At 37.9% G+C, this 20,974-nt stretch overlaps 1 protein-coding gene across 1 annotated transcript; it reads right to left on the minus strand.

Moving 5' to 3' along the window:
• Nucleotides 1–344: 344 nt before the first annotated feature.
• Nucleotides 345–11,318, minus strand: LOC105701582 (nanos homolog 3). Its single transcript, XM_012428443.2, has 3 exons — nucleotides 11,067–11,318; nucleotides 5,618–5,834; nucleotides 345–5,202 (listed from the first exon to the last, which is right to left on the minus strand). The coding sequence occupies exons 1-3, from the start codon at nucleotides 11,203–11,205 to the stop codon at nucleotides 5,001–5,003; spliced, it is 558 nt and encodes a 185-aa protein (XP_012283866.1). The 5' UTR covers nucleotides 11,206–11,318; the 3' UTR covers nucleotides 345–5,000.
• Between the last annotated feature and the right edge of the window lie 9,656 nt (nucleotides 11,319–20,974).

Consider the following 20,974-nt stretch of genomic DNA (forward strand, 5'->3'; position numbering starts at 1 on the left):
ATTTATTCCTGCTTCTAATCTGGGAGAAATAAAAAAATTCTTTCTATTAAAAATTAAATCTCACGAGCACCGCATTGTTCCTTAGAGCCTCCACAAAATCACGTGTTGAAAGTTTTCCAAGATTCGGTGCATCTAAATTAGTGAAAAATTGCATAAATATATTCACATATTAGTTTGATGCATAATGGCGTATTTTATTTATTTCTTTTTTACACGTTATGTTATATGTTAAACACGCCATTACTGATGCATCAACCCACTAGAATGAGACCCTTTCATATCACCTTAACGAGAGGAAAGGACCGCTCATGAAAGGTATGAAACAAAAGTAACAAAAAAGCTCGTTTCGAATGTTCATTGTTTAAACGTAAGAAAATGAATTTACATACGAAGGACGACCGGTTAAATAAGTAAAATATATTACTAACGACAGGTCCCACTCTTTCTACTTAAGATACAGAAAAGTTACGTTACAGGATACGCGACACGAAATATTATTAATTAAAGTAGATGAAAGGAAACACCCGAGGAAAGTTCTGCGCGACGGATGTGTGTGCGCGCGCAACATGAAAAATAAAAAACATCGTTTTTCTCTCTCTCTCTATCTCTATCTCTCGTACAGAAGTACAAATTATTAGTTTAATAATCGCCGAAATTACCAAGCCTATTTACGACACGTGCCGAAATCGTGCACGAGCCGACATTGTAAAATTAAAATCTATTTCATTCGGTCACCCGGACTCCTATCGCGACGGAGGGGAAAAAAAAAAAGAAAATTTAACGACAACCGTCCGAGCGCCGATAAGGAAATTAAGTTTCTTTTGTACAATTTTGCCGTGAACTGCGAAGGCGTGGAAAAATTACTTTTGTTACAGCGCGCGTTGCATTTCGAAAATTAAAAAGACACACGGGCGGGATAAACACACATTTCGGAAAAGCCTGCATTTTCATTGCACTCCCACACACATTTCCTTGAGATAATGATCACCAACGTGGGGGCTAAAAAGTGCCCTCAAAAACTCCTTTTCAACTTCTATGAAGAGAGAAGTATCTCCGCTCGTTTTTTTTTTTTTTCTTTTTCTTTTTTCAATTGACAGGTCGCTCTTAAACACCTCGTTGTTTATAAAAACCTAACGCACTACTATATAATCAATTATAGGAACAATCTTAGAAGCCGCATTACGTGAACGTACCACGGATTATCTTAACAATTGCTTACTTACAAGTACATACCGCGTATACATAAGTGGATCAACATTATTAATAGGTATTATATGTATATATATATATATATATATATATCGTACCAGGTTCAACATTCGAATGTCCATTCTTGAGCAAATCGTCTTAAACGGGACTCTTTAAGTAACAAGATATAAATCCTCTCTTATCAATTTAACGCTTAATTGTTACAAACCAATAGGGGCTGTCGAATTTTGTTGAGAATTTCAAGAAAGTTAAAGATTATCCCACTTGAAGACACTCAAAATATGTAAATCTGAGCGCCATATATTGTACCCAAGTTTATGGTAGATTTTAAATTTAAACAATGTACACACAGAGGAATCCTTCTGACAAAATTCGACCGGCATTACTTTGAGGTACATATTTAACGCGATTTTCATATTAACTTAGATTAAAGTTATTCGCGTAAATTAAATGTAAAATGCCAAAGCCCCTTTTGGTAGAACGTGACGTCGAGTCGAGGCATTTTTCTTTTTCTTTTTTCCATATTCTCCTACGTTCAATTATTTCCTCTTACGAAATCTCCACTGCACGTGTGTACTGTGAAAAGGCACGTTTTCGATTTCTCAAAAACAAAAGATCCCCTACGTCACATCGACATAGAAGAAAATTCTCGAACGCCCCTTAAACAATCAAATCCCACCGAGCCCGACGTCCGCTTAAAATTAATCAATCGCGACAGTAATTATTAACTTGACCCGACCCCCGAAAGTCACTTTTTAATAATGCAATGGCGCGAGATATTGAAGTTGACAGCTCGAAATTTCAAAGCAAATAATTGGGTCAATAAAAGTTATAAAATGGAAATACTGAAACACGTGGCAACAAGGAATAAAGCCTAGTCGTAAGTTCCCCAAGAAATGGGTCTCGCAACTCGTTAAACTAATAACACGGCATATTCATAAATTAAATCCTAGGGTTCCTCGAAGACGCATTAAAAAGTAATTTGGGAATAATCGCGAACTTCAATGTTTTCCGAGCATGTCGGAAAACATCCTGGGTACGTCCGTGGTTGATGTTCCGTTTGAATGGAAATATGTTAATCAGTTTCATCGGAAAATCGGTTCTCGAGAAAGACAACTCGGCGTCGTGTGGTACGCCACTAAAAAATCGTGAGTACGCAAATAAATATAAATAAATAAAAACAACGCTCCTTAGTCGCAATCTGATATTATGTCCGGCAAAACAAAAATTCGGACGAGACCCACGTGTCCAGGATATCCTCCGACACCTTCGAACTGTCATGACCGATATTTCTCTCTCTTTTACAGATCCTTGGGTTACAATTTTCTACTTCATTGGTAATCTTATATTATGTCTGATCATATGTCTCATATATGATTTGATATTATGTCCGGCAAAACAAAAATTCGGACGAGCACGTGTCCAGGATATCCTCCATCTTCGAACTGTCATGACAGATATTTCTCTTTTACAGATCCTTGGGTTACAATTTTCCATTTCATTGGAAATCTCATATTATGTCTGACCATATGTCTCATATATGATTTTATATTATGTCCGGCAAAACAAAAATTCGAACGAGACCCACGTGTCCAGGATATTCTCCGACATCTTCGAACTGTCATGACAGATCCTTAGGTTACAATTTTCCATTTCATTGGAAATCTCATGGCCGTCCGTTTAGAAAGGAAGGATATGCGCGAGGAATGATAAAATCGAATCTCCAGGGTTGAAAATAGCAAGGAAAAGAAAAACCGTGGAAAGCAGAGAATTACATGGGAACCAGATTTGAGGAATACAATTATCGAGAAGTGACATGCCAATCAGTGGCATTTAATTTGGAACATCATGATCAACGAGTTTAGGAACTTTGTTCTATCTTTTGCGGAATCGGTCGTTCATGATTTTCTTAATATTTCTGCCGGAGGAAATACGCCAAGGTTATTAGCCGGTCATTATTAGCTTTTTGAGCGGAATTTTGAGAGAAGTCCCTTAAAAATCGTAGATGTCTAAGTCTACAACGATTCAGTAATTGCGTACATTACAATAGGGAAGGAATTAACAGGTCTGCCTCGAAAACAAATACGTCTACATTCCGTGAAAGCTACTACTTATGGGACAATCAAAAAGCTGGTTCACATTTCGAGCTGATACGTGTGATAAGAATATAAGAAACATTCGCGTCCTTGACTCATTCCTAACAATATCGCCAATGTGAAGGAAAGGCCGCAGCAACGTTGTAGAAAGTTAAGAAACAAATGCAAGCTTTTCAATTTTAACGCGCCCAGTAAAGTGTAAGACCCTTGAATAAAAGTTCTCAACGATACGTAAGACTAACTTTTGCACAAAGCCTCTATCGCCGGCACATATCCGTTAAAGTGACAACTTGCATTTATCTGAAATGGAACAACGAGCCACGACCTTTAATCCAGGAAAACGGTTCTTATCAAAATGTTATCAAGGTAACCTCATGATTAAGTTGTAATCTGTAAAATCTAGGAAAGCCCATCAGGAGAGTAACGCACGCGAGTGCGATTGACTTGTCGTAGGAAAAAGTTAGCGCACAGCAATGGATTCTCTTTTTAGAGACCTAAGAGTATCATCGGTCAAACCTTGATAAGGTTCACCTTCACAAACCAATCACAAGTGTCTTTCGACAGAGGATCTATGGGATATGTCACGATAGAAAGATATATCCCGAAACTCCGATTTAAAAAAAGGAACCGTCATCCTACCCTACCTTACGGCGGCCTAATGTCATTTTGAAATCACTCGGTTGTCGTCACCGCAAACGTAATCGGTAAATCATTAAGAGTAATCTTAACACTACGATTTGGTGTACTGGTAACTTCTAGATGGCACTGGCGATCGCTGTACATTAACAATGGTATCGCACATCATTTTGGAACGCCCTGATCATTACGCTTTCCCTCTAAATACATAGCAATTGTAAACAAGGTAATATTTGGCAACTGCTCGACATATTGGTACCTCTTTAAAACCATGTACGTACTGCTTTATACATTTCAATATCGGTAAAGTGATTAAATACTAGTTAATACTTTTCCTGGAGTAGGGGGGCAAAGATCGTACAAGGATTTTACTTGCAGTACTGTGGAATGAGAGCAACCTTCCGTCGAGGTAAACCATTAATTTAAGAATAACTCACAACGGTAATCTGCCAGCAATTACTCTTAAATTACCCGATTGAGGACTTTTTGACATCAAGCATCCTATTATTTATACAGTAGAACCTCTATTGCAGCTGCTAAAGGTACCGATCAATCGGATGTTCAAATGAGATTCTTAAGTAACCGTTTACCCGATCAGAAGAAATTGTTTACATGAAAAGCCAATATGTAACGTTCTCGGTACTTAGCTGAACTAATCACAACTACTCCTTGAAGAATAGTTTTACAGGAGCAAATTACAATCTCATATAAGAAAAGAGGAATGTCTCGCATAATAATCCCGAAGAGAAGCAATTGTATCAGTACAGCGTTCAAGGCATCTTTGGTCTTTCTTAAAAATAATCTAGATGACGTCAGACTTTAATCTCAGGAGCAATTAGCGCAATCTTCGAAATGTCTTTCAAATCTGAAGCACATTTTCGCGATATTTTACGATGCCATTGAGAGAGATGTCACACAACATGAGAACGTAATTCACTTTTAGAAATCTATAACTTTACCAATGATCCATATTAGCAGGTACAAAGATTATAAGATCTCTCGATGGAATGTGAAATATGAAATGCTGCCATTAGATGTCTATAACCGGTGTACGAGTTTTTACACAACATTTTGGGTCTTTAAGAGACGCGGATAGGACGCCTGGGAGATGTTCTGCTTGTTTCGCCTCTTTCCAGAAGAGTTCCTCATAATCTTCAGGGTGTTCGACGTCGCCACCGTTTCTGGATTTTGGTTTAATGGACAGTACTTCACAGTGTGTGCACGGTCCCCAAATGCACCGCAAATCGGACATTTGTACGCCCTGCAAGAGTTACACAAGTTTAACATATCAACAGGTCAATCCTTGTATCAATATGGGTACTACTTCTAGAATGCTTTAGAACAATGAAACAACAAATTCTTAAGATCAATCTTTTTCGGTAATATGGTACTAGTTTTAGAGTTTGATACAAGTGTACTATAGTTTTAGAGTATGGTACAAGTAAACTATTTTTCAAGATCTTATCGATAAAGGTATTGAACATTTTTATCGATATACTGTATTACCTGAGAATAGGACATTATTGATATACTGTATTACCTGAGAATAGGACATTATTGATATACTGTATTACCTAAGAATAGGACATTATTGATATACTGTATTACCTAAGAATAGGACATTATTGATATACTGTATTACCTGAGAATAGGACATTATCGATATACTGTATTACCTGAGAATAGGGCAACAAACTCTGCCCTCTGCATCCTTTAGACGGTGGCGTTTGTAGTAGTCGGCCGATTCCCCATTGTTCTTGCAAAAGACACATTCGTTCGGTATCGGTTTCTTGTTCTTTTTCCGACGAGGATTTCGCGGTACGGTGGTTTCAAAGTCTGGACAGTATTCGAAATCTTGCCCGTTGTGCCGAAATTCCTCCATGATGTCGTCGGCTGCAAATGGAAATTAAACATTATATCACCTCAGTTCATTAATTTCTTTCATTCATTCGTTTGCATAATACTCCCTTCAGGTGATATGATAGTGTGATTTTATATATATACATACATATCACACTTTCACATCACCTTAAGTACCCAAATAGACAGTTCCAACTCTGAACGTGAAGATTTCTCCAAGTCGGAAAATCTCATATACTGCTTAACGTAAGACTCGTAAATTCTCATTAAAAGAAGATAACGTATTACTTAATTCAATGCAATCACTACAATAATGTTACATACGCACGTACAAAACTGGCTTTAATCCTTCTCTCGAAAGAGATCTCCAAATTTCTCGAGCAACAAAGCCATATCCTAATTCGATAGTCAGGAGACATCAACACAAGACTCGTAAATTTAAAAAAAAAAGAAAAGGGATAACGTATTACTTAATTCAATGCAATCACTAAAATAATGTTACATATGCACGTACAAAACTGGCTCTATTCCTTCTCTCGAAAGAGATCTTCAAATTTCTCGGACAACATAGCCGTATATATATCCTAACACCCCGATGGTCAGAGGACAGGCCAATGGCACGCAACGTTTACACAGAACCACGGGAAGAGAAAAACATTAACCGCGGAGACAAAGAGGACAGGCTAAAGTTTCGGGTGTCTATTCTCTAAAGAGGTCCTTTGTCGTAGCACGCGTCATAGCGATAACGAGCCGGCTCCCATTTTAGGCCTCGAGAAGCAGTAAATAAAGCTTAGGGTAGACCAAGATGGCGGCCGGGCGCTCCACGTGCGGCCATCTTGGCGTGCCCCCTGGCTTTATTTACTGCCCCTCTAAAACCGACATGGAGGTCGTCGTAAAAATTGCAAATACCATCCACGTGCGCGATTATCGACAATGGTCGAGGACCCCGTTTATCTGTTCCAGAAGCGACCACCTGGCGAGCCTAAAAATCCTTCCTCGAGAAAGAAGGGAAGAAAGGAAGGAAAGGGACGGTTCGGTAAAAGGCAGCCCCCAAAACGTGTTCTTTTCTCATCTCCAAATGTCCTGTTCCTGCGAAAAACCTTGGGAGTTCGTTGCTTTTCGTTTCCGTTAAACCCCTATATTTATTTTTATTTATTTAACCCCTCGATCACTAGAGGCGCCTGAGGGCGTTCGACGTTTAGTCCATTATTGCCTGCACGTATGGATGAATCTCGCCCATATATCAAAAGGGCCCCGTACTCAAGGGGTTAACCCACGACATTTTTAACGTAAACAAAATATGATTATTAGGGAGAAAGTTATACGTGAACGTACATGAAAAGTAAACAATATATACGGGTGGAATCGAGAACCTCCTTCGTTTTTTGAGGTCGGTTAGAAAAGTGACAGCTGTCGTAATAAAGTCCGTAAACTACGGTCCAGGACTCTCACCACGTGACAAGTATTTCCTTTTTTTTCCCCCTTCAAGAGGCCACTTATCGAGACGAGACACTTCTTTTTCGAGAAACGTAGAAAAGCGTCGTGAGCGATTTCTTGGAGAGGCCACTTATCGAAGACAAGGCACTTTCGAGAAACGGAGAAAAGAAGAGCCACTTTTGTCGGAATAATATATTAGAACCCGGAGACGTAGAAACCTCATTTCTAAAGAAGCAAAGCTCTAGGTAATGGAGAAGAACAAGCGACGCGCATCTACCAGAGACCTAAGAAAATAATTAAAACCTAAATAAAATAATTAAAACCCAAATAAAATAATTGAAACCCAAATAAAATAATTAAAACCTAAATAAAATAATTAAAACCTAAATAAAATAATTAAAACACAAATAAAATAATTAAAACCTAAATCGGAGTTTCCGAAGGTATAAACATGCCAAAAATTATCCTAGAAATGTGTGACGTAGGCATCGTTCGATGTTAAATTGGGATACCGAATAAACCCGTATACTTAGTTTCAAAGCTAATTTAAAAAAAAAAAGAAAATAGAAATATTGCGTTGGCAATTAAATGATTGCGGATTTTGTCGATAGATGGTATTAAAAAATCCGCAATCTCTTAGTTGTCAACCCAATAGATACAAGCGACGCCACTTGGTGAGTTTCTCGGATGTACAATTATTGTGTAAACAGTTACAAAAAGTCAATGTCGGTCAGTCACCATTTCGGCGTGATCGGGAATTAAAGCCGGTAAAAATCCAAAGAACGCAAATTCCTACAGAGTTTTTACATTCCATTAGGTCCAGTCGCAACATCGGAGATCAGAAGAGCCCGCCGAGGAGACAATCCCGATTTAGGCGCGAATCGGAAGATCAAAGGACGCCGACGCGTCTTTGGACTACCGACTTACGAGGATTTAGCGATAAAAAGAACCGAAGCCGCAAATCCACCGCAAATTGGAAATAAAATACGTAGCAAACTGTTCCAGCTACTTCCATTTCCCTCAAACGGTAAAAACTAATTAAAACCGACTAAAAACTACAATACTGATATCGAGATCGGCAACCTCACCGGTACTTTACGTAGAATATTTATCTTGAGCAGCGAAAGGCAACATTAGGATGATCGAATTTCTCGACCCCATAAACCCCAAAAGTGTCTTAAACGTATACGGAAATTAACAACGCAAACTTGAGGTTAGGTAAAAAAAGAAAAAAGAATGAAAAATTCATCCAAGACATCGATATACCCTTCCGGTCTTATTTTAGAATCTTTATCGAATATAAAAAGAAAACAAGCGCTATCAATTTCATCGCCTGCATTACTAATGTCCAGGATATCAATCAAGATATGACTCTATAAACATTCCTACAAATCTCTTTAACCCTTTGACTACTGAGCTCCTTCGCCGTATGGGCGAGATTCATGAACACGTGCAAGCAATTCTGAACCAAATGTTAGACGTATAATATACGTCTTTCGCCGTCAGATTTAAAATCATTTATCAAGAAAATGTTTATTCAAGCGTAGCCTACCTACTCTCTGCCGTAATATTAATTCATATGAATACCCACTATATAAATTGATATCACCATTACAGTTTTATATGCATTAACATTAATTTATAAAAATTACATTAGTTAATAGAGGATATCAATCAAGATATAACTCTATAAACAGTCCTACAAATCTAACCCTTTGACTGCTGAGCTCCTTCGACGTATGGGCGAGATTCATGAACACGTGCAAGCAATTCTGAACCAAACGTTAGACGTATAATATACGCCTTTCGCCGTCAGATTTAAAATCATTTATCAAGAAAATGTTTATTCAAGCGTAGCCTACCTACTCTCTGCCTTAATATTAATTCATATAAATACCCACTATATAAATTGATATATATGCATTAACATTAATTTACAAAAATTACATTACCGTATATTACGATCATAAATGGAAATAGAACTTCCTCTACATTATCATTATATATAATACAATAGATTCTACCTCTGCGTTGGCATTAATTAACATAAATGCTCTCTATACAAATTAAGATTACCATTACGGGTAGATCTTATTAGAAATAATTTCACGCAAGTCGTAGATGTAAAATGAAAACCCAACCATCCTCGATAATTCTGAACGCGAGCCTGGTATAAAAAGCTGGTTGAAAACCGAGGACCAAGAACGAGCCGGACATTTTAACCGAGTCGTAACTTTCGAAGGTTACGAGATCCCGACTGTTTACAAACCGTCGATAGATTGTCGCCCTTCCACCGAGTGGATTCATAACTCGTCCATTACTGGAGGGCCATCGATGTCGACTGAAAAGGAACCTCACAGGAAGGGGGCACACGCACCCGCCCTAATACGTGTCAAAATGCGGTACAGGCCCGTTTTAAGTGTGAAACGAAATACGCGTACGTGAGAGGGCGAGAGGAAACGATGTATCAAGTGACAAGACGTCGTAACAAACGAAGTCGATAAGGACACTTTTCGAGTGAAAGTCCCTATTAAATCGACCCTAACGCAGCTCTCGCTCTCTGCACGTGGACCGTCGATGACCTTGAACCAGGGATTTAAATAAAAAAAATAATACACTATAATAATCATGTAACTTTTTACTGCTTTCATTGCTCCCCCAGGTATACTTGACCGCGCCCATATTGTATAGGCTTGTAAACATTTTTCTTAATTATAAAATATTCAAGGACACTTTTCAGGACTTCCACGGTACCTAAGTCTTAAAATTCAAGGTTTTTTTTTCTTTTCATTATAATCAAAATGATTTTCAAAGAATAAGCTTAACGTTTCATACACGCTCGAGGAAGTGAGTAAATTTTAAATGTTTTAACGGCACGGGAGCTCATGGTCTATAAGCTTCAAGATATTTTATTACTTCGAATAATGAATAATCCGGATATATTTTGTCTCGGTTTCCCTAATTAAAAGACCCTGGACGTATTAGTGACGAAAAGGCAGCTCGAGGAAAAAAAGTTGTTTCAGGTAACCCGACCTATTCTACACATGTAGCAAAATGTATGAAATAAGATACCAATGTCAGTTTTGGAATAAAAAAAAAGATCTGTTGACATCGATGATAGAAGATGCCCGGACATATCGCACTTAAATTAGATATATATAATAGATAAATTATAAATATATAAACATATATAAATAGTGGGGAATAAATCTCACATATTTTTCTCATGCTACTTGTAAAACCTAACAAAATGGCTCCTAGCAAATCCGTGCACAAAAAAATGTGTTTCACTAGTCGATCTTTTTATTAACAAGACTTTACACGGTACCAAATACGCTAGTAAATTTCTGCAATTTACATGCACAAAGTTGTACAGGAATGTAAAATTTGCAACAATGATTTAAATCAGTACGCAATTCTTGTAAACGAGTTTAGAATTTTATATTCTAGCGGAAACACATTTTAAGCTCAAACTTAAAAAGCATGCATATTAAATACGTCCATAAGCGTCTCAAAAACGTAAGAGAAGAATTTAAACACGTTTCAGGAATTTATCACGATTTTTTAACAATACAGGGACTTTGCTTTAATGTATTCGACATTTATCAACGAAAAAAAAATCGAAATTAACTGCAAGCACAAAAATCTCAGGATAATTAGATCGAGCATTACTTTTGAAAGGACTGAATATGATAAATCATTCGAAATGGCTTTTTAATAAATTTCATTTTTATGCGTACTCCGAACGCAGCGTGGAAAGTTCTCGTACTTTGGTACTTTGACTCACCTTTCCAGGGAAAACAAAGGTATAAAGGATGAGGAACTTACCGGTAGGTTTTGAAATAGTGTACATGTCGAGATTATCGAAGAGCCGCTTCATCTCTTCATCCATGCTCTTGTTGAGTGGATAAAGCGAATTCGGCACGGCCAGCATGGGGAGTTGTCTTGCAGCAAGTGCCCTCACCATGTTGACGATACCGTGAAAAGGGCGAGAAAAAACGGAATCTGGTAAAAAGCACGATTTTAAAGGAGTATAATCTTCTCAGGTGAGCGGCCGCTCGGAGACATCCAGCACGCGCGACGTCACGCTCGCGACTGACGAACGGCGCGACGCGTCACGGGATTTTAATACTCCGCCGAGTCGTCGGAAGGGTTGCTCGGATCTCCCCACTCTTCTTATTTCCATCATTTTACCCAAGCTTTTTCCTAATTGGTCGAACCTTGCATACTCTACCAGTAAAAACGAGAGGGGCTCCAAAAGCGATAATAAGAATAATTAAAACTGGAGAAAGAGTTCTCTCTCCCGCTAGAGAAACACGTTAGATCTCCATAGAGAGAGACGAGTATACCCCCAAGGCCAGTAATGCACGTCGGTTCCAAGTTCTACATTAATTCTTATTACGAATTTGAAAAATTGAAAGACTGATATTGGCAATTACGACGCGGTTTCTCTCCAGTTAATGTCGAGGGATCGGGTAAATTAGTAATTAGAAGAAATGTAGAAACAAATGTGGAACCTTTTTACGCGCTTAGACCATAAATATCTAAACCTCGCATAGCAGTGGAAGGGGTTACAAATGTACCTCGTGTCCCGACGACTCACTCACACAGTTAAAGCCATTATATTTACTGAAAATATGGGAATGGGAGGTCTAATACACATGGTCTAAGGTTCAGTGTGGGACCTGTCTAAATTTCGAGATCTTATTTTAGGTTTGTTCGGATTGCCTCATTCGTTCCCCCTCCTAGCTTCTTGGGAGACCGGTCTGTCTCTCTCGCACGTATTCCTCCAGTGGGTGCGAGAGAGAGGCATCGATGCAGAGGAAGCATAGAGGTAACCAAGGTCTCATTCCTGCCTTACCTTTTGGATACCCCTATTAGGCAGGACTGTGTATCTCGAATTTTCTACAGCAGAATAAAAGGCTTCTACTGCGCAGCGTTCTCGCGCTCCGCCGCTCGTGATTGGTTGGCACTCCACCAATCCCAGCTCGAGGCGGAGTCTGTTTCGGGTTTTCCAAGAAGCATGGCCGTTGGAAGAATAGAGAGAGAATCAGAGCACGGCAGGACGTATACAGAAAAAAACGATAGAGTGAGAAATGCATATTACGAGGCAAAGAGGAAGAGAGAGTAAGACAGCGACTTTTTCGAGCGTTAGATATCGCAACGAAGATCGCAGGATTCCGAAAACTCGCTGGAACGTTCTAAGTATCGGACCGCGCTATTTTCGTCCCCTTTGTTACCAAGTGGTAGAACAATTTCCTGAGATCGCTTCGTGCACGTGCTTACAGGAAACCTTTGTTTACTTTATGTTTAGCCGAGCAGAACGTACCATGAATCCAAAGGAGGCTTAACCGTATTTACAGTTTTACTCGTCATCTCTATCGGCCCGATAAAAAACCTGGCACTACTTCTGATAACCAGGGTTTTACAACAAATAACTTGCAGCAAATTACTTGCTATTTTACTTTATAAATTTCATACGTGATGGAAATTACGTGGAATATGGTTCTTTATGTTTCTGCAGTTCCTGTTCCTGGTACGCTTAAAATGCAAAATTATCGATGGAATGTATGAAAAACGGGAATGTTTAAGCCTAGATCTTGCTCCTACTTGCCATTATTCTCTATTCCTCTTCTTCCATTGACTAAAATGTTTATTCATGTACGATGTATACTTCGACCACTTTGAAAAAGTGAGGTTACAGTCCCGCCATCTTCGCCGTGGAATTTATTAGGTATTTTATTTGAATTTTACGTAAAAATACCTCGAATGACGCGTCACTGCCCAACTAAATCGATATTGAAATCTTTTCTTTTAAACTCTTGCGCAGTGATTCCTTAATCAAACCAAGATGGCGGCGAACTTCAACATATACCCGCGCAAAATTTAAACCTGAATTTATAATCCTTGCCCTTTGTATACACGTGGGCGTTGCAATCATATAAAATAAAATTGAATCTTTTGTTTTAAACTCGTGCGTAGTGATTCCTTAATCAAACCAAGATGGCGGCGAACTTCAACATATACCCGCGTAAAATTTAAACCTGAATTTATAATCCTTGCCCTTTGTATACACGTGGGCGTTGCAATCATATGAAATAAAATTGAATCTTTTCTTTTAAATTCTTGCGCAGTGATTTCTTAATCAAACCAAGATGGCGGCGAACTTCAACATATACCCGCGCAAAATTTAAACCTGAATTTATAATCCTTGCCCTTTGTATACACGTGGGCGTTGCAATCATATGAAATAAAATTGGAAAAAGTGAGTACTGAAATCGAGGAGGTATTCACCTCAGAAAAACCATGGATTTTAACGCCTGAAATAATGTGAAAATCAACTGGAAATCCCACGGACATTACTGCACCGTTAAAAAAAAATTCTTAAAATTCATATACACTTTTAGTACATAAGGTTGCAGTAAAATTATAAATTTGACGGAAAGGGGGGACGGAATTGGAGAAAACTGAGAGCACAGACACGAGACCTCGCCTCGGTACAGTTTCGCTAATCTTCATCTTTATTATTACTGTGTAAATATGTAGGCACTGAACAAATAATGTTTCATAATTTGTTTACAAACATTTACACTTGATCTTTTGTTGAATCAACGAATATTCCTCCTTAGAGCCCGACAGTCGGACGCCGCTTTCGAGGGTGGGCCTTCGCCATTTTAAGCCTAAAAAACCCTCCAACTGCGTCACACACATTATATGCGCAAGTATCCGCCTCATCCGACCTCTAATTTGCGATCTCAATAATATTTTATCANTATATTTATATTTACTTCTGAGGAAGTCAAGGTAGAAATCAATGTAATCCGTAATCATATGTCGAACGTACATTGTATGTCGTGTGTCTGTGAATGGAGCTGGGCATGAATGGATTGCGAGTAGGTTGGAGGGGGGGTAGTAGAAAAACTAAAGGTATTTACGCAAACCCTAACTTTGGCTAAGAAATCGACATTTCCAGGTCGAGAGCGCGACCACGGATGGCAAGGCTTCGCTCCACTTCCGGTCTGATTTCCGAAATGCCGAAAGTCGTCCTCTAAAGGTCGGAAATGCCGAACTAAAGGTGATTATTAAGCTGATGCGAAAGTGCCATCAAAAAGTTTATTAAGCTTTTCTCCGACCTGGGTACACTTAATCTATTCAAACTCGACAATGTGAGTACGGAGGACTGTAAGGAAAGTCCTGACACCCATAAAAGATGAATTTTTAAAAAATCTGTTTATTGATAGTTTCAAAAATTGTTTATAGAAAAGGAAATTTTCATGAGTGTCGGGATCTTTCTTGTAGCCTCCAGATTAACGTTGTAAAATTTCCGATTCGGAACACCTTCTTCGGAGAAAAGTTTCATATACGAGACCCTTTGACGCCACTTTGACATCGCCTTAAGGTTTGGGGTGAATCGTGTAGATGAATTAATGACATGCATGGCCGCATTTTACCGATTATTCTTAATTTTACAGATCAGTCAGTTGGTGAAAAGCCGACTGCGAGATGGTCCGCAGCTATTGTTAAACATTGGTAATGGAATTTATTTAATTTAAAACCTCGTGTTTATGTAAAACGGCAGAATTAACCGTGTTCCTTGATATGGAAAGTACCGAAACGCGGAGGATAAGAAATTGTTCGAGTTTTCGGTAATAAACTCGAGTAATTTTAGAAAAAGGATATGGAAAAATTACAGAACGGAACGCACTTACGTTATGCCGAACATGGGTCCGTGATAAGTTCTCATAATTGAGAAGTAATTATTTTATCGAATTGATGTGCCGAATTTTGGCGTCAAGGAGTCGGTGCGCAGGCTTTTAAATGTACTTGGCGCGAAACTCTACCGAGTTTCCCGATTGGTTTCTGAATTTTCCTGCCGACCATCTTGCACGTGTCTATTCTTTTTATTCCTCGGTGAAATGAATGTTTGGTATATACTTGGAAATTAAAAGTGTGCATTGCGCCGCTGTTGCATTTGGAGCGGATCGATTTTTGGATGTCCTCCTGAAGCGATTAATTAATTCGAGATAATCTTTTAGATTTATTAATAATGGCGCGCTTCGGAAGGAGACAAAAAGAGAGCTATTCGAAATTGATACGGTCAGTGGCACCTGATTGTTGAGAGGACCTGTAGAATTTGTAAAAATACACATCTGTATGGAAAAGCAAACTTCATGTAATTAACGAGATTCAACTTAATCCAATTTATTAAACTCGGTGACATGGAAATTAGATCCGATAGTACTGAGTTGATTTGGAAAAAAAGTGGATTGACTGTCACTTTAGATTTTTCTATTTAATGCAAAATTAGGTTGAGAGATTGAGCTATAGTTGCTGCCGTATTCCGTGAAAGTATGTTTATTTCTTGTCATAGAAACGATGATTTTCATTGCTATATACAATTGAAGAAGGGAACCGCATGAAATAAAAAATTGGTTGGAGCGATTTTAATATAAACAATATTTTTTATATTCAATTTCCACTCTCCCGATCACTAGATTCGACATTAGGTTATCAGTATATCGGGTAGAAAAAATTCTTTGTACACTAACGTAAAAAGTTCCGTAAGAAGTTCATTTTTAGGAGGAGCTAATCGTGTTGAATTGCCGTATTCCGTGAAAATATGTTTATTTCTTGTCATAGAAACGATGATTTTCATTGCTATATACAATTAAAGAAGGGAACCGCATGAAATAAAAAATTGGTTGGAGCGAATTTAATATAAACAATACTTTTTATATTCAATTTCCACTCTCCCGATCACTACATTCGACATTAGGTTATCAGTATATCGGGTAGAAAAAATTCTTTGTACACTAACGTAAAAAGTTCCGTAAAAAGTTCATTTTTAGAAGGAGCTAATCGTGTTAAAAACCATTGGGACTAATTTTTTTTTGTTAGAATATAGTAGGAACATTTATCTTTAAGAGCTCTGACCTGCAGGGTACAGATTGCTCGTTAATTGTCATTGCTTGTCAAATAGGACCCTTTATTTCCGGATATATTCCTTTATTTGGTATTCAAATCAGCACTCGGTCCTAAATTCATAAAATTTGGGGAATCCCGGAAGTGTCGAGATTTTAGGAAATGGAAATTCCTAATGACTATACCGGTGTTAGAAGCTCGGTGCTTAATCGAGGGTCCTTTATGCTCCGTAATTATTACCGATATCAAGGATACCCTGAATAAGTTTCTTAGGATTTCTTATAAATCTGAAAATCGGATTACTGATACCGAAGTATACTATCTGCGAAGAAAAACATTAAATTGGGCAGTTTGTGTTCCCTAAATGTTGATAATTTAAAAAAGCGTTTGATATATATATTGTATATACAATCGGTAATTGGCAGCGTGATTTTTATTTGTTTACCGTGAGTCAACTATATTGTTTCTTTTTTTATATCACGGTAAGATAGTGGATTGAAAGATAGGAAGATATGATTTAAAAATACTTATTTCGATGTAAAAAAAAGTGCTATTCCTATTGCAAAAAATATATATGTAGTGAACCGAACAAAAGTAAATCCCGGAATGTAAATATCTCTCGCTGGTTTTTGTGCAATTACAAAATCATTGTCACGTATTGGTGATAACGGATCGCTCGACAGTCAATCCATAACTACATTCTCTCAATCTTATTGAAAGGATTGTTAAGAGATAAATATGCAGATACTCATTTTGCGTTAGAAGAACTTAATGGAAATATCGTTACGTTTAATTGAGTGTATGGTACAGATATGGTTAAAGTTTAGAATATTCCATTGGTTTTTATTTGGTCAATCCACGTGTGCTTAGCCAATTAAATTAGACAACGCTTGTTGGTCCATTACATGAAATAGTAAATTAATCGCTCGTTAACAAAACGCCACTGCTCCAGTAAAATGGGTTTGTACAGAGAGAAAAATAAAAAAAAATGGGAAACAAGCCGATAGTTGTAGAAAGATTCTCTCAATTACAGTTTAAGAATAAATTGAAGGCAACGAGATAGCGAATATTAAATTGTTTTGTCTCTTTGAAATGTTTAGCTTTAGAATAAAAGACGCTCCATAGATAACGAACGAATCAAACGTTTCGTAATGCGATCAACAAAAGTTCGTCCAGGCACGTGACGACTAAAACAATGGAAAGAAATTTCATCCGCCGAATCTTTTAAACTTTCAGCTATATCCTTACAGTGTACTTTAAACGGGCCATGGTGTAATTACTACACCATGTCACATATTTATACATGTAGTGTATTTTTCTCGAATCAAGGTATCAATATACAAGGTCCTTCTCATAAACGATAAGAAATGTACAATAAATATACCCGAAATGTCAAGCATTAGAATGATACATAAGAATTTTCAAAGGTATCCTTTTTACAGATAGAACATGTTTTTACTTTTTCTTTGCCTAACCGTCCAAATTATTTCATTCTACGCTTCTATTCCCGCGAAAATAATTCAAACGTACGGCAAATCTCCCCAGAGTACAGATACATTCATTCCCGCAATTTCTACGTATGATAAGCAACTAAAAAGAAGAAAAATTCCAGGAATTTCGAGAATCCATTTCTTAGCGTGCCCAGTAAGAAGACAGGAATAGAATGGAATTAAAACTGTCAATTCCAGTGAATACCTGATTTTCATCTTGTCCCTCATTCCGCCGGAGATAAAAAGAAAAGTGTAATCCAATCCTTATCATTTTCTCGGACGTGAATTGAATATGAATTAATTTTCATTGTAATTAAAAGTCCCAACAGTATATTCCAGAAAAAGGATTTAAGGCAATTTAATACAGGTATCTTTTTAAGAAATTGAAAATCATTTTGACTATTTAAATCCTATTCCATTCGAGCCTCATTACCGGATACAGTACCAACTGACCGTAATGCGCAGAAAAACCATAGCCGTCACTTGAGACAATATTTTCAATTTTTTTTTTTTCTTTCCCACGGTTATTATAATCTCTCGGGTACGCCAATCCGCGATGGTCCTTTCAAGAATAACGATATAATTGTTATAAATATATATATGTGTACATATATATATATATATAGGTCCGTACGTTCTCATGCGCGTGTAATGCAACGTGTAATGACAGTGAGAGGCGTGTATACTAGGAATGTACATAGTGTACGTAGTTTATAATTAGGTTTTCGTGTATAAAACGATGATACATTATTATACTCGTTACTCGTTTATATCAAACGACACATAATTATGATATCGATTCTTTTAGTCTCATGGTGCGATAGCCGCAAGTAAACGTGGCATCATTCGCCGGATAGGCTATATAGTCTTGTCCTGTCTTTCCCGTGTCATGTCGAGAACACGGAGCCGGAAACCCCGAAGAGACGCGATTATGATACAAGGACGTCCTAATAAATGGCCACCCGTTTTCGAGCTCTCCCCGAGACTCGCTCGCCGGAAATCAAAGGAGGTTCCTTACGTCCGGTTCCACCAACTTCGGACAAAAAGCTAATCCTCGGTTACGAGTTTAACGTTCCACAACATTTAAACGGCAGGTTAATCTCCAGGATTTAGGTTAACCAGCGAAATTTCGTTTAGCTTCAGTTAATCGAGGTTCACCCTAAAAACTACACAAATGCGAGGAAAACGATGGATTAGATTCGGCATGTATCGACACCTTGTAACGAAGACGTTTTTGATCTTTTTTACAATTTCTTATCGATCGAAGTACGCTTGGGAATATTTTAATATTAATTCTTAAGGGGGTGTGAAAGTGGCATCCGGACAAAAAGCTAATCCTCGGTTACGAGTTTAACGTTCCACAACATTTAAACGGCAGGTTAACCCCCAGGATTTAGATTAACCAGTGAAATTTCGTTTAGCATCAGTTAATCGAGGTTCACCCTAAAAACTGCACAAATGCGAGGAAAACGATGGATTAGATTCGGCATGTATCGACACCTTGTAACGAAACGGATGAAGACGTTTTTGATCTTTTTTACAATTTCTTATCGATCGAAGTACCCTTGGAAATATTTTAATATTAATTCTTAAGGGGATGTGAAAGTGGCATCCGGAAAGTCAATCGTTAATGAAACTTTTCTACGAACTGGGTGTACCGAATCGTTTCAAACTTTACAACGTGAATGCAGAGGGTATAAGGAAGGTCTTGACGCGCATGAAATTTAATTTTTTAGAAAAAAATGTTCGAACCACCTATAAATAAATTTTTAAGGAATTGAAATTTCATGGGCGCCCGGACCTTCCTTATTGTCTTCGTATTCACATTGTATAGTTTGAAACGATTCGGTACACCCAGTCCGGAGGAAAGTTCCATAAACTAAACCACAACGCCACTTTGACATCGCCTTAACCGAAGAATTTTACTTCTTGAGGCTAGATCTGTCAAATAAGTTCTTGCATGAAGCTAGGGGGATTTCGCGTCTAGATAAAGACAAATTTATTTTGCTTTCTAGTCGATCAGAGTGTGGCATGAACGCGTTTACCGACAATTCAACTTCTAATGATGTATACGATTAGTCAATCACGCTCTAAATAAATGTGGGGGAACGTTTACGTTTTTAACCCACAATTAACTTAGGCGTTAACTTTAACCTCCGGTTAGGTGATCAATCATTTTAACCGAGGTTGGTGGAACCGGGCATTACGCTTCGGATCGAGCTTAGACGGTCAACGGAATGAAATCAGGGAACTTAAAACGCCCTTAAGGTCGAGTTCGCCGAAACACGCGCTTTCGGTGTCGCTTTTAATCATATACGATGCAGCTTCATTTATCGCGGTTGAGTTATTGTAAAAAGTAGCGGGTCACGGGGAACAAGGAATAGTTGACGATAAAATTAAAGCTGTGTCCAGAACGGGGAATAAAACCTACGTGGTACGACGCCGTGTATAAGGGAAAGCGGAGAAGTTGGGAACTAAAATGAGCTGAGTTGTATTTAAGGGGATGTGAAATTGACGCGAAATAATTCTTCTTTATGAAACTTTTCTCCTAACCGGGTGTACCGAATCGTTCCAAACTTGACAATGTAAACCTAGAGACCATAAAGAAGGTCCTGACGACCATAAAATTTCAATTTTGACAAAACTTGTATATAGGTATCTTGAAAATTTCTGTCTAAAAAATGAAATTTCACGAGGGTCAGGGCCTTCCTTATAGCCTCGACGTTCACGTTGTAAAATTTGAAACGACTCGGTAAACCCAGTTAGGGGAAAAGCTTCATGAACGATTGACTCTTCAGATGCCACTTTCGCATCCCCTTAATTACTTAAAAATGATTATTGGTCGTGGACGAAGTTTACGCATAAGAGGAGAAATTAAAAGGGAATGGTAAAATGGGTATTGAGGGTGGTGGAGGGGACTCATTTGTGAAATTGCAGGAGAATTCGTATCTCTTCTTCTGATTGGTTTTTCGATGAACATTAAGAGATGGTGAATTATTAGAATAGTAATAAATAAAAATGGGAGAGGTGTCTGGTTAAGGGGATAGGTTTATACATACTGCGATATATACTAAGAACTATCGTTATTATCGGTAGTGAGATGTACCGCCTAACTTTCTCTTTGAACTAAAATGCAGTGTCTTTTCTGTAATACAGTAAACGTAAACTAATTCTTGGGAAATATGTCGAATACTTCATCAGTTAAAGCATACCGCTTAAACTTTCGCTAAAGTGCTAGGTGAACTTACGCGTTGAATCTCATAAGTTTATGCTATTCCTTCTTCTCCGTGCATTTTTATTAAAAAATAATTAAAAAAAAAAGAG

Source organism: Orussus abietinus, unplaced genomic scaffold (assembly GCF_000612105.2).
Source record: "Orussus abietinus isolate OABI.00-Male unplaced genomic scaffold, Oabi_2.0 scaffold132, whole genome shotgun sequence".
In the NCBI taxonomy this organism is placed as follows: domain Eukaryota; kingdom Metazoa; phylum Arthropoda; class Insecta; order Hymenoptera; family Orussidae; genus Orussus; species Orussus abietinus.